General features: G+C 36.9%; 1 protein-coding gene across 2 annotated transcripts in view; it reads right to left on the bottom strand.

Moving 5' to 3' along the window:
- Window positions 1-13,644, bottom strand: part of LOC150089728 (methionyl-tRNA formyltransferase, mitochondrial) — a 164,471-nt gene that overhangs the window by 12,430 nt on the left and 138,397 nt on the right. The window contains exon 8 of one of the 2 annotated variants that reach the window (XM_090368768.1): window positions 63-233. The exons of the other annotated variant lie outside the window; for it this stretch is intronic. Within the exon in view, the coding sequence (XP_090224894.1) occupies window positions 63-233 (171 nt within the window). The remainder of the gene's footprint in view (window positions 1-62; window positions 234-13,644) is intronic. 2 annotated transcript variants of the gene reach the window in all.

Below are 13,644 nucleotides of genomic sequence, written 5' to 3'. Positions count from 1 at the left end.
ATTGAACTGTTTTGTAGGAAGAAAACAATAAAAAAGATACTGTTATAAATCAAAAGTCTTACCTTACATTTGACAAAGAGAATTCTGCGTTTCTTATGAAAGTAGCAAAACCCAGGACATATAGATTTACTATCTTTTAACAAACTATTCACATTTGCTTCCCTTGCTGCTTTTGGTTTTATCATCTCTAGAAGTTTCACATGTGATCCCTTCCAATCACTATGTATTTTAACCTAACATTCAAATTGAAGTGAAATTAATATGCAACACTTAATAGAGGCACTTTTGATAATGTATAGGTCTACTAACTTCCTATTCAAAGCATGATTATATAATCAAATGTGCAAAAGCATCATTTTAACGTAGTTATCTACCAAAGTAGTTAAATTAATTAATTAATTAAATTGGCATCGTTTATGGTTATATCTCATATTGTGAATGCCTTCACAATGAGTTGCCATGGTATTGTACTACCTCAAATAAGTAACACTTCACCAGTGGAGAAGACTACTGTTATTTATTCTCAGCGGATACCACCACCCAGATGGCACCGTTTAAAAGCTTGGTGGCTTCTCTTCGGTGGTGGGTGTGGGCAGGTACCCTGGTTTTGCAATAGTGACAACCCAGTTATGAAGTATAACTTCACAATATGAGAGATGCCTGATGGTGTGTAGTGATATAGACTATAAAATATTTAAGGGCAAAGGCCTCATGCTATGAGGTAGAATGAGTAACATATAGGTTAGTGCAAAAGCATCATTTTAACATAGCTGTCTACTAAAGTAGTTAAATTAATTAATTAAATTGGCATTGTTTTGGTTATATCTCATATGAGATATAACCAAATTGAGATATATCATATTGAGATATAATATATAATAATAACCAAAATGATGCCAATTTAATTAATTAATTTAACTACTTTGGTAGATAGCTATGTTAAAATGATGCTTTTGCATTAACCTATATGTTACTCATTCTACCTTGTAGCATGAGGCCTTTGCCCTTAAATATTTTATAGTCTATATCACTACACACCATCAGGCATCTCTCATATTGTGAAGTTATACTTCATAACTGGATTGGCACTATTGCAACACCAGGGTACCTGTCAACAAACTTTGAAACGGTGCAATCTGGGTAGTGGTATCCGCTGAGAATAAATAGTAGTCTTCTCCACTGGTGAAGTGTTACTTATTCGAAGAAGTACAATACCATGGCAACTCGTGAAAGTATTCACAATATGAGATATAACCAAACCGATGCTTTTGCACTAACCTATATGTTAGTCATTCTACCTCATAGAATGAGGCCTCTGCCCTTAAATATTTTATAGTGTAAGCTTGATTAATGAGATATAAAATTATCTCACCCATCCTCCTAATTCCAAATGGATATTTCTTTAAAAACATTCAGAAATACCATCTCTTCACATTGAAAAGGTTCTCTCTTTTAAATACGCTAACTAATGTAATCTAATGCAACTAATCTAATGCTTAAATGAATCACTTCTAATCAATGTTCTTACCCGGCCCACATTTTCATCAGTTTTCACAAATACTGGACGGCCTGGTATCCATTGTCATCCACATTCGCTCTTCCTTCTTCTAAAAATCTCTTATGCCATTCAACACATGACAAGCCTCTTGCCATTCAAATGCACAACAAGCCCTTGACATATATTCCCCATAAACTTGACATAATAACTCATAACTTTCAGTTGATGTTTTCTTTAGTTTTGTTAAGAATTCAAGGTTGATTCGTTATTTGCTTCCTTTACCTGTCATTTTTCTGACAAACTGCAAAAACAAGATAAGTGAAAATGTGTCTCAATGAAAAGCAAGTGGATGTCTTGGAACATGACTTGGGAGATGAAAAGTGAAGTACCTCATCTTTCAACTACACTTAATGTGGTGGAAAATAAAAAGCATCTTAGCAAATGGTGGGTGCAAAAAATGTTCCAGTAGACAGAAGCCCTTTAAAAACTAAGGCTGAATTGTTTGCATATCAGATGAATAATGAAGATTAAGATTAAAAAATGTTTTGTTGGTATTGGGTTTAATGACACAAGGTTGACATACCTGCTTCCGGTTAAACATAGTTAAAGGTGAGAACTGTAGTAATGAAAGAGGAGTCTCACACAGTACTACAATGTAGTACTACACAGTTGGTACCACATTGAGTGTAGTACCAACTGTGTAGTACTACACTTAATGTGATGGAAAATAAACAGCACTTGGGGATAATTGTGTAGTCAGATATGAAGTTCTCTAAGCACTACAGAGAAGGTGTCTTGGCAGCCTGTTTGCAGTGCTTGTCAATGATATACAGAAATTTTGGTAATCACAGATAAAGACGTGATTATCCCCCTTTTTTGACTTGCAAACCCCTAAGCCTATATTCTCTGAAATCATATAATAGTTCTGAATTTTTATTATAGAATATTTCCAGTATTACGTTTTTATAAGCAATATTGCGTAATATTATAAAATTATTATTAAGTACCTATACACATAACAATGGGCTTTGAGAATGAAAAAAAATTTAGTATGGAAAACATTTATTTAACACGATATACTGTTGTTATGTTGTTGTTATTTGGTTTTTAGGAGCATTAGCAACTAAGGCCATATTGCTCGGGGAACATGCGGTGGTCATTCCCTGACCTTTCTGCATCCTCCGTATTTGGTGGTCACGGTTTTAAGGAGCATTGGTAACTAAGGCCATATTGCTCCGGGGATATGCGGTGGCCATTCCCTGACTTTTCCGCATCCTCCGTATTTGGTGTTCACGGGCTCAAACCCCGGTCTAATCAAGAAGCGTGTGCTATGCACTGCTGCTCCTGCCCACCTGGCTACAGAGGTGCCATGATATACTGTAAGATAATAAACTAATTATAGGCAATTGTAGATGTGGTTTCTTTTGTTGGCAGTGCTTTACTTTATATTTAATTTTATTTTACTTTTTTCTACCTTTGTTTATTATTAGTTATAATTTTTTATAACCCTTTTACCACAGCCCACAAGCTACCTGACTGCTTTGTAATGATCAGAAGGTCCAAGATATTTGGGTAATAAATGTCATTTACTACTTCTTTTTTTGGAAAAATGTGTATATCAATGGCTTATTTGCAAAAGAATAAGAGAAGTTTACCTCAATATGATATATAGAACACTTCCGTATTGTTAATTATTTCTTACTGTAATGTAAGATTTTCGATTTTTTAATTGTTTTCATTTTAATTTCTGCAGAGTATCGTATGGAAGTGTTCTACGTATCATATTGAGGTAAACTTCTCTTATTATTTTACAAATATTGATATCAACATAGAACGTATTTAGCATTATAGCTCTGGTTCATACTATCAAAATCAATAGCTTATGAAAAATTACGAGGACACCAATAATGTTCAACAAAACATCTATTATTAACACAAAATTTTACACATTTTTACAGAGCAAGAATTTCATAATATCTCATTCAAAAATTTTACAAGGTTTCTCTCTTCCTTTTCAAATGAAACACTCTTAATTTAAGACTAAAATTGTCCAATCATCACAAATTTAAATACAGTCTCTTTTGATTCAGTCCTTTGTCACAATAAATATTTTAAACTTTCATGATGAAAAATACAACTTTTGATCAATAATTCCTGTTTCATATATTGCTCCTTTCTAACATACTATCTTAAACAATCTCTTATACTGTTTTAAGTTGCAATATATCTCTATGGTTTATCATCCTAATAACTTTATCGCTAATAATAATAATTTTAATCAACTTAATAATTAAGTTAATCCTTTGTACCATTGGTTTCTTAACTTAGTTCAACATAAAATTATCCTGAAAAGACATTAGTAGAACTTTAATTCTTTTAAGAAGGTCCATTCCTAAATGTATGTTCTTCCTTTTACTCTCGATATGACTTCTACAAATGGTACGGAAGGACCTGAATTAAGATCACTCCAGCCGTGATGGAAGAAAATGTCACCTTCATAATGGCTATATTATATTTTCCAATGCACCAGGTGGCTCCTGTAACACTGCCGGATCCCATATTTACTCCAATTTTTACTTTTAATTATCTCACTCATTAAAAAACTTGACTATACTGCACAAGGTAAATGTAAGAAACTTATGGCCGTAATGACTTGGCACTATATCTATATTTTTGAAGCTTTCTTACCGAGCTCAACTCCCCGGTTAGCAGCTGAACTCTCTCGATCCTTCTACTCTCTCCTTTTTTCACACACTACTCACCTTTGTGCCAAAATTTCACATAATATTCCATATGATTGGCACGGAAGAAATACATTATATTTCTTCCATGAACCATTTCCCCCTTTTTACATGTCACAACCTGAGCAATCAAATCTCTCTCTCTCTATTTATTTCGCCTCATTTCTTCTTGCCTTTGTTTATTACATTTATACAAATTTATTTGTCAGCTCCTAGTGCAAAGTATCTTTCCTTCCCTACCTTTTTCACTGAAAACACTTCCCAAAGCTTTCAACTGTTATCCTTTATGATTCGTTTCAGTTAAGGGCACTCCTTTCTCTGGGAAACATAGAACTAAAATTATATCTAGTACTCATTAAGCTTGAAGAGAATATCATAGGTGGAGATATAGTTATCATGGGTGAACTGAATGCAAAAGTCGGAGTGGAGAGACAAGGACTAGAATACGTTATGGGTCTGCATGGTTGGGAACCTAGGAATAATGATGGTGACAGGCTGTTGGATTTCTGTTTACAGAACAGCTTGATCATAAGAAACGCCCGGTTCAAGAAGAGAAAGAGTCACAAAGTGACAAGATACAGTTGGGATGGTCAACAGGAATCCCTCCTTGACTAAATATTCATGGATAAAGAGCGACAACCATAGAAGACTAGTGGATTTCAAGGTCATTCCTAGTGTCTCCTCGGGTAGTGATCACAGGTTAGTTGTTGGAGTTTTAAGATTCCCTAAATTGAAGAGGATTATATATTAGAGAAAAGACATTATATACCTTGACCTACAGAAAGCCTTTGACTCAGTACCACACAAGTTGCTTTGTCTCAAATTAAAGCACATAGGTTTATCAAGTATTGCCTTATCACTTATGTCGAACTTCCTTGAAAACAGGAAAAGCAGAGTTCATTTTGAAGGAAGATACTCCTCCACTTTCCATATACAAAGGGGAGTCCCACAGGGTTCTCCTCTGGGGCCACTACTCTTTGCTGTATATATTAACGACATGCAACATGCTGACATCAAAGTGCTCTCATATGCAGATGACCTTAAAATATACAAAACCATCAAAACAACACAAGACTGTGAATCACTGGAAAATGGACTAGACACCATCACCCGATGGATCACAAACAATGGTCTAACACTAAACTTAAACAAATGCTGCACCATGTCTGTTGCAGACTATCACAAAAAACACAAGATTAATTATCCCTATAAAGCTAATAATCATGAGCTACCGAGAATACATGAGGTTTCAGATTTGGGAGTATGGTTTCTGAGAAGGGAAACTTCAACACACATGTAAATAAAACTACAGCTAAGGCCTCCGAATCCCTCCAAAACAGCTAAGGCCTCCAAAAAGAATCTGCTTCGATTTCACCAACGTACAGCTCATAAAAACAGCTTGCATAATGATAATCAACCCAATTCTAGAATATGCCTCACAAATCTGGTATCCTCACACCAAAATTCTTATAAAACAACTGGAACGTATTCAGAAATCCATAGAAAGATTCCTGATGTACAAATCTAGGTTGGAATTGAACACAAAATTCTACAATGAATGGTGCATTCACTTCGGGATTGTACCACTCTACCAAAGAAGAGCTGCGGCAGACTGCAAATTCCTAATTTTTGTGGATTTATTGGATGATTGTTTTCTACATCAGCATGTTCGGGAGGCAACTAGAGGGAGTAATACTCTTGATTTGATTATCAGCAGTGATTCTTCATGCATTAAGAATCTGCAGATAAATGAACCACTAGGTGGCAGTGATCACAGTGTGCTGAAGTGGGATTTACTCAAAGAGGTAACTACCATTAGGGGTAAAGGGAAGGGTTATTGCTTCCGTAAAGGCGACTACGATGGACTGAGACAGTATTTAAATTCTATACGGTGGGACCAACTGATGATGTTACCAATAGCAAATTCAAAATGGGAAGCATTCAAAGAACTTATCTTGGAAGCTACTAGGCTTTACATACCAACTAAGAAATATTGTTCAAGGTTTAGGCCAAAATGGATGTCAGATGAACTAATGAGGCATATGGCAGAGAAGAAAAATGCATGGGATACATACAAATTAACACATGACACAGAAGCCTATGATAGATACAAGTTGATATGCAACCAAGTTACAAAGGAGGTTAGGCAGGCGAAGGCAGATTACGAGAAATCCTTGGCAAGGGATGCAAAGAAAAACAGCAAAGAGTTCTTTACTTATGTAAACTCTAGAAGGAAGGGGATGAATCAGATTGGTCCACTTGATATTGATGGGTCAAGTGTTGATGATCCTGCTCAGGTAGCTAACAAACTAAATGAATATTTTGCATCGACATTCACACATGAGGAGTTATTCAGCGAGGGGAATGCCAGAGGTGTATTCAACTCTAGCAGTAAGCTACAGAATCTTGAAATAACTGGGAGTAAAGTGGAGGAGAAACTGTTGAAGATAAACACAAGAAAGGCACCCGGGGTGGATGGGATCTATCCAGTTATATTAAAGGAGGCAGCAAAGGAAGTAAGCAAACCCTTAGCCATAATTATGAGAGCTTCCTTGGACTCAGGGGAGGTACCCATAGACTGGAAATGTGCAAATGTGACCCCAATTCACAAAGGAGGATCAAAGGCTGACACAAGTAATTATAGACCTGTGAGCTTAACTTCTGTTCCAGGAAAATTAATGGAGGCACTGGTTAAAGAAGCACTGCAGGATCATTTAGACAAGACTTCAGTTATATCTCAGACACAGCATGGTTTTGTTAAGGGGAAGTCTTGCCTGACCAACTTGATTGGATACTATGATGCAGTCACAAAAGAACTGGATGCAGGGAATAACTTTGATATTATATACTTGGATCTTAGAAAGGCTTTTGATACTGTTGCACATGGAAGACTGCTACACAAATTGGAGCAGTGTGACATTGGAGGCAAATTGCTGCTATGGATAAAGGGGTGGTTGAGGGGGAGAAGACAGAGAGTGGTAATCAATGGACACTGCTCATCGTGGACTGATGTTATTAGTGGAGTCCCTCAGGGCTCAGTGTTGGGTCCATTATTGTTTTCTGTATTTATAAATGATATTGATGATGGTATATCGGGCTTAATGTCCAAGTTTGCAGACGATACAAAGGTTGGCAGGGTTGTCAAGGACACTACTGACACTATGCTGCTGCAACAGGATCTGGAAAGGTTGAGCAGATGGGCTGAGAGGTGGCAAATGAAGTTCAACATTGACAAATGTAAAGTACTACACATGGGAAACAGCAACCCCAGAGCAACGTATCAACTCTGTGGTACTACACTGACAGTGGTAGAGAATGAAAGGGACTTGGGGGTGGTTGTGCAGGCAGATATGAAGTTCTCTGAGCAGTGCAGACGGGCTGCAAGAGTAGCTCATGGAGTATTGTCAATGATATACAGGAATTTTTCCAGCAGGGATAAGGAGGTGATTATTCCATTGTATAAGGCGATGGTCAGGCCACACCTAGAGTACTGTATACAGGTCTGGAGGCCTCATTTCAAGAAGGATGTAGAGCTGCTGGAACGAGTACAGAGAAGGGCAACAAGATTAGTGAATGGAACAAAGGGGTGCTCTTACGAAGAAAGGCTTAAGTTTTGCAAATTACAGTGTCTGGAGACTAGGCACCAGCGAGGTGATCTGATAGAGGTGTATAAAGCCTTGAATGGTTTAAGCATGCTCAATGCTGATGGGATTCTTCCTCTAGCTCAGAAAAATCACCTGAGAGGGCATAAATTCAAATTGAGGAAAGACAGATGTAGGATAGACGTGCGGAAATTTGCCTTTAGCCAGCGGGTGGTTGGTTGGTTGGTGGAACAGACTTCCATCCCTTGTGGTGGAGGTTGATAGCCTAAATAAGTTTAAGGCTCAGCTGGACAGGTATTTTGAACGAACAGAGGGGTGAAGTGGAAGTGGGTTTTTTTTTTTTTTTTTTTGGCTGATGCTGCATAAGCTTGCTTTCTTGCATCAAATGCCTCTACTAATGCTAATACTAATCTCGTGGCTGGAAAGTTCGATGCCCCCGAGCTGCTCTACCTCATCAACTTCAGCTGTCCTCCAAGAGTCTTGAGAAGACAAAATATGCTGACACAAGAGCCATTTAGAACTGATCAACTCAGATTCCATTACTTCAACAGAACTGCAAAATTGCTGAATGACTCCAACATTGATATCCCTAATGAAAACATTAATATCAAAAAAGAGCTACAAAGGTTTTACAATCAAACTAATAGAGAATGAAAATAAATGACTAATTTAATAATAACAACAATAATAATACTATAAAGATAGGTATACTTAGCTTTAAAAAAAAAAAAAAAAAAAAATTCTTTTTCTTCAATGAACTAAGATAAGAAACAACAATTAGAAAAAAAAAAAAAAAAAAAAAATAGGGATAACAATAAGAATAATAACACGAATCAATCAATGCAACTACTTAATGTGAACTATCAAGAAAAGAAAACAACAAAATGCTTAGAAATACAAATTTCTCTGTTACCACAGCTTTGCTAAAATGCAAATCGCTTGTAATGCATGATATGCATTGTATATGTTGTAAATTGACCTTGTATATTTGAAATTGTATATTGATACCTGACATTGTGTACAGATTGTAAATAGAATGATTACTATATTGCTACTGTCAAATTCCTCCTCTGTAAGGCTTCGGCTGTTTTGGAGTAATAAATAAAAAAAAAAAAAAAAAAACAATGTTCAGAGAAGAGTTCAGGAAGGTTGTACCTAAGACAGTGGTGAACAGCGTGGAATCAGAATGGAGAGCATTCAAAGACTGTATAGTAGGACTGACAGAGCAGGTTTGTGGAAGGACAGGCAATAGGAGATGGAAAGAAACCCCATGGTGGAATGACAGGATGAGATGACTTGAGGCTGTGAAAATCAAGAATGATGCATTCAGGACCTACTTTCAGAACAGAAATGATGAGAATAAAGAGAGATATGAAACCATGAAGAGCAAGGATAGGAGGATAGTTAACCAGGAGAGAAGACTGTGGTTGGAAAAATGGAGCGAATCTCTACAACAAGATCGATGGTAATAAAAAGATGCTGTATGGTGTGGTGAGGAATAGAAGAAGAGGTGAACAGAGCAAGTACTTGATGGATGAGAATGAGAACCTAATAACTAAAGATGAAGCGAGATAAGAGAAACATGGAAGTATTTTGAAAGTCCGTTGAACGTGCAGGACAGCCAGCAAAAGGGACAAAGGCAGGTTGATCATAGAAGGGGGATGAAAGAAAAGATATGGAGAGAGAGAGAGCAGACAGACTTGACATGGAATGATGAAGTGCAGGCATGGAAATACAACAAGACAGGTAAGTCTGCTGGTATGGATGAGATAAATGGAGAGATGCTGAAGGCTACAGGCGAGGCAGGGATAGCGTGGACATACAGACTGTTCCATAAGATCTAGGATGAGAGACAGGTGCCAAAGGACTGGAAAGAAGGTTTGATCATCCCGTTATTCAAGAAGGGAAAACAGGAAAAAGTGTTCCAATTATAGAGGCATCACACTGACATCACATGTGAGTAAGCTGTATGAAAGAGTGTTAGAGCGGAAGATAAGAGGAATGATTGAAAATAGGATGACAGAGGAACGGTATGGCTTTAGGCCTGGCAGATCGACGGTGGATCTAATTTTCTGCTTCAGGCAACTGATGGAAAAGTGTTATGAACACAATAAAGAATTATGGATGGCATTTTTGGATATAAAGAAAGTGTTTGATGCCATAAAGAGAAAGTTTGGGAGGTTTTGAGAAACTTGGAGATAGAGGAACATCTTGTGGAGAGAATCGAGAATATGTGCACCAATACATTGAGCAAAGTAAGAACAGTTATGGGGGTTGATGGAGAGCTTCGAAATAACATCAGGGTTGAGGCAAGGAGGCATCCTGTCACCACTACTATTCATAGCTGTCATGATTGATGTGCAATGTAGAGTGGTGGAACAACTTGGACAGGACCAGATGAAAGTCATGCCCTTCGCAGATGACCTCTGCATATGGGGAGAGAGTTGTTGTTGTTTTGGTTTTTAGGAGCATTAGCAACTAAGGCCATATTGCTACGGGATATGCGGTGGTCATTCCCTGACCTTTCCACATCCTCCATATTTGGTGGTAATGGGCTCGAACCCCGGTCTAATCAAGAAGCACTGCTGCTCCTTTGGGGAGAGAGAGAGAAAGAGAGCAGGGGACCAGTGCAACGGCAAGTTGATATATGGGCTAGTATGGCCAATGAATTTGGACTGGTTTTCAGTCAGGAGAAGAGTGAAGTAATGGTTCTAAAGAGGAGTGGAAAGCTTGATGGATACATTGCAATGGAAGAGAAACAGCTAAAAATGTTTAACAACTTCAAGTATCTAGGAAGCACCATTACAAAGACTGGAGTGATAGATGAAGAAATAAGTAGAAGGATACAAGCGGGTGGGAATTTCTGTAGGCAGACAAGAGATCTGATCTGTAACAGGAACATACCACTGAAGTGTAAGAAGGCATCAGGCCTATTACGTACCAATTCTGAAGTATGTATCTGAAACTTGGACTATGAGGAAAAAGGATGAAAGCAGATTTCAGGGGGCAGAAATGATATTTGTGAGGAGCATAGCCAGAAAGACAAGACGCGACAAAATCAGGAATGATGTGATTAGGGAGAGAATTCAGGTTGAAAAACTCCAGAAATAGGATTGAAAGGTCTTGTTTGAAATGGTTTGGACATGTCAAGAGGATGAACGAGAGGCGTTTGCCAAGAAGACTATTTGATTTACAATTAAGAGAAAAAAAGACTAAGGCAAGACATGATAAAGACCGATGTCATTAAGAGTGGAGTGAAATCAACAACGGAGAGAAGTACACTGACAGGGCATGGTGACGAGGCTTCATACGTTGGCCTGTGGAATAGCAGAACAATGACAGATGATGATGACTCATTAAGTTACTTATTTTTCACTATCCAAAGTCTATTCTTATCCTACAACTTGTCTTAATCATTCTGCTCTTTTCATTTCAAAAGCTTGTTTCTTCAATCTTAATTGTTCCTTAACTGATCTATCTGTATTCTTTAATCTCATTCATTACACTTTTGACATTGAATAGACATTGCTCCTTCTGAGTTCTGAGAAGTGTTTCCTAAATTCTAGCTAAACTTGTATTGCATTCCTTTTCATAGAGATAATCAATTAGCTTTATTTTTACCAACAAGACCTTTCCTTTATTTCACTGATAACAATTTCAACTTTTGCAAGACTCTGTGTATTACAGAATGTATGTAATAAAATATTTAAACATAAATTAACATGTAGTTATAAATCATAAATTTAATGTGATTGTTGGCTTTTTTTTTTTTTTTTTGCCAAACAAAGTGTAGCAATATTTGGTTTGATGGATTTTCACAGCTTTTTTGCTACGTGATGGATATTCTGTTTTTAATCCAAGCCAAAAGATTTTCAGTCTTGAATAAGTTTGAAGTTCAAATGCTGTTGATATATCAAAAAAGGTTTTCTTTTCCTGTCTTTAGGTCAGCTATTGCCACAAGAGATTCATCAAATGGATTATGAATCCAGTTCAGATTTTTTGATATTTGTGGAAAATACTCTCTAAAAGTAACCTGTAGGGAGTTGAGATGCTCCTTAATATATTTTTTAACAACTCTGTCCAAAGTCCGTTCATTTTCAGTTAAAAAATCGTGTAAAGTGCTAAAGCAATCGGTACTGTTATCAATAACGTCGTCCTAAAATTTTAATTTTTTTATCATGCTTTCCACTCAGTCTTGAACAATGAAAACCGTCATATTTGCACCTTGTAATGATAAATTGAGTTCATTTATCTCAGAAAATAGATCTGACAAATAAGCTAAATTTTGAAGCCATATTTGGTCTGTTGTACACCCACTGAGATGAAGAGGATGATCCACGAAGAAAAGAATTACTTCTTTTCTTAATTCAAATAAACGTTTATTTTGCCACGTGACAGCCATCTGTCCATGCTCAGTTACATGCTCACTGCCCATTTCTTTACATAAAGAAGTGAAGCCTGGAATTTGTTGGTCTCGATTTTATAAAGTTAACTATTTTGACAGCATCATCAAGTATACTTTTAAGTTGTTGAGACATTCACTAGATCTTGTGTATGAATGCTACATGTCCATGAGATATTAGCACATATATTTTTGATGAGAGTAATAAGACCCACAAATTTTTCTGTCATTCATTTTGCTCCATCTGTACAAATTCCACAACACAAAGACCAATCAATTTATTTTTATTCAAAATACAAGTTAATTAAATTCACCTATTATACGGTACGCTATGTTAAAGGACGACAAAACAGCATATAGTATAAACAAGATCATTTGTTTATTTATATTTTCCTCCACTTTACCTTCATTCAAGTAGCGTGCAAATACAATTAAAATGACTAGATTGGAACCATCAGTGGTCTCATCTAATTGCAAAGCATAAAATGTATTTTTTTTTTACCATTTCTATAATAATGGATTCAACATCTTCAATGTGTCCAAGAGATATTAGCGCATATTCCTGATGTGAGTAATAAGGACCACAAATTTTCAATTCAAATTTGAATGCTCAATTTAGACCAATCGCTCTATTGCTAAACTTTGGAAAGTTGCTGGAGAGACTAATGTCACTTCACCTTGATAGTATTTTGGATGATAATAATCTTCATTCTCCTTATCAGTATGGATTTTGTCATGGACGGTCTGCTGAGGATGCTTTAGTAGATTTTGTCTATAACATCACAAATTCAACCAGTAAGTATACTCTTGATATCTTTGTTAATTTTGAGGGAGTGTTTGACTCCCTTTGGTGGGAGGGCCCTTGATCGATTTAGACTTGCTGGCTGCTCCAGACAGTTATTTCTCCTATTTAGAAGTTACACTATGGATTGAGCTATCTTTGTTAGGTCAAGTTATAATCAAGTACAAAGGAAGGTTTGTTGTGGTTGTCCTCAGAGCTCTATACAAAGGGTACTAGGAAAGTTTTGCAATATGACGCAACAATGAATCACAGGAAGCTGCTTGTTGCTGCATGTTGAGACATGTTCATATGTGCATAGTAGCCGCCGCGCCAAGTCGATGGGCTCAGTTATTCATTAGTAGTGAGAGTGTAAAGTGCTTGCGATGGCATTGTGGTCACGAAATGAGATAAGGACAGTTTTGCGGTATAATTTCGTGCATGGTTTAACCATAGACCAGTGCTTAGAAGAAATGACTCTTGCACTAGATGATGATTGTCCACATCGTACAGCGATATTCAGGTGGTATAGAGAATTCCAAAGGGAATTCTGGAGGATTCTGAGAGGCCGGGAAGGCCACGAACGTCAGTTACGGAGGAAAACGTTACTGCTGTGAGGAAAA

Source organism: Mastigoproctus giganteus, chromosome 2, assembly GCF_048544385.1.
Source record: "Mastigoproctus giganteus isolate SK-2022 chromosome 2, ASM4854438v1, whole genome shotgun sequence".
Taxonomy (NCBI): Eukaryota; Metazoa; Arthropoda; class Arachnida; order Uropygi; family Thelyphonidae; genus Mastigoproctus; species Mastigoproctus giganteus.
The sequence above is the reverse complement of the archived record's forward strand: the minus strand, read 5'-3'. Positions and strand labels throughout refer to the sequence as shown.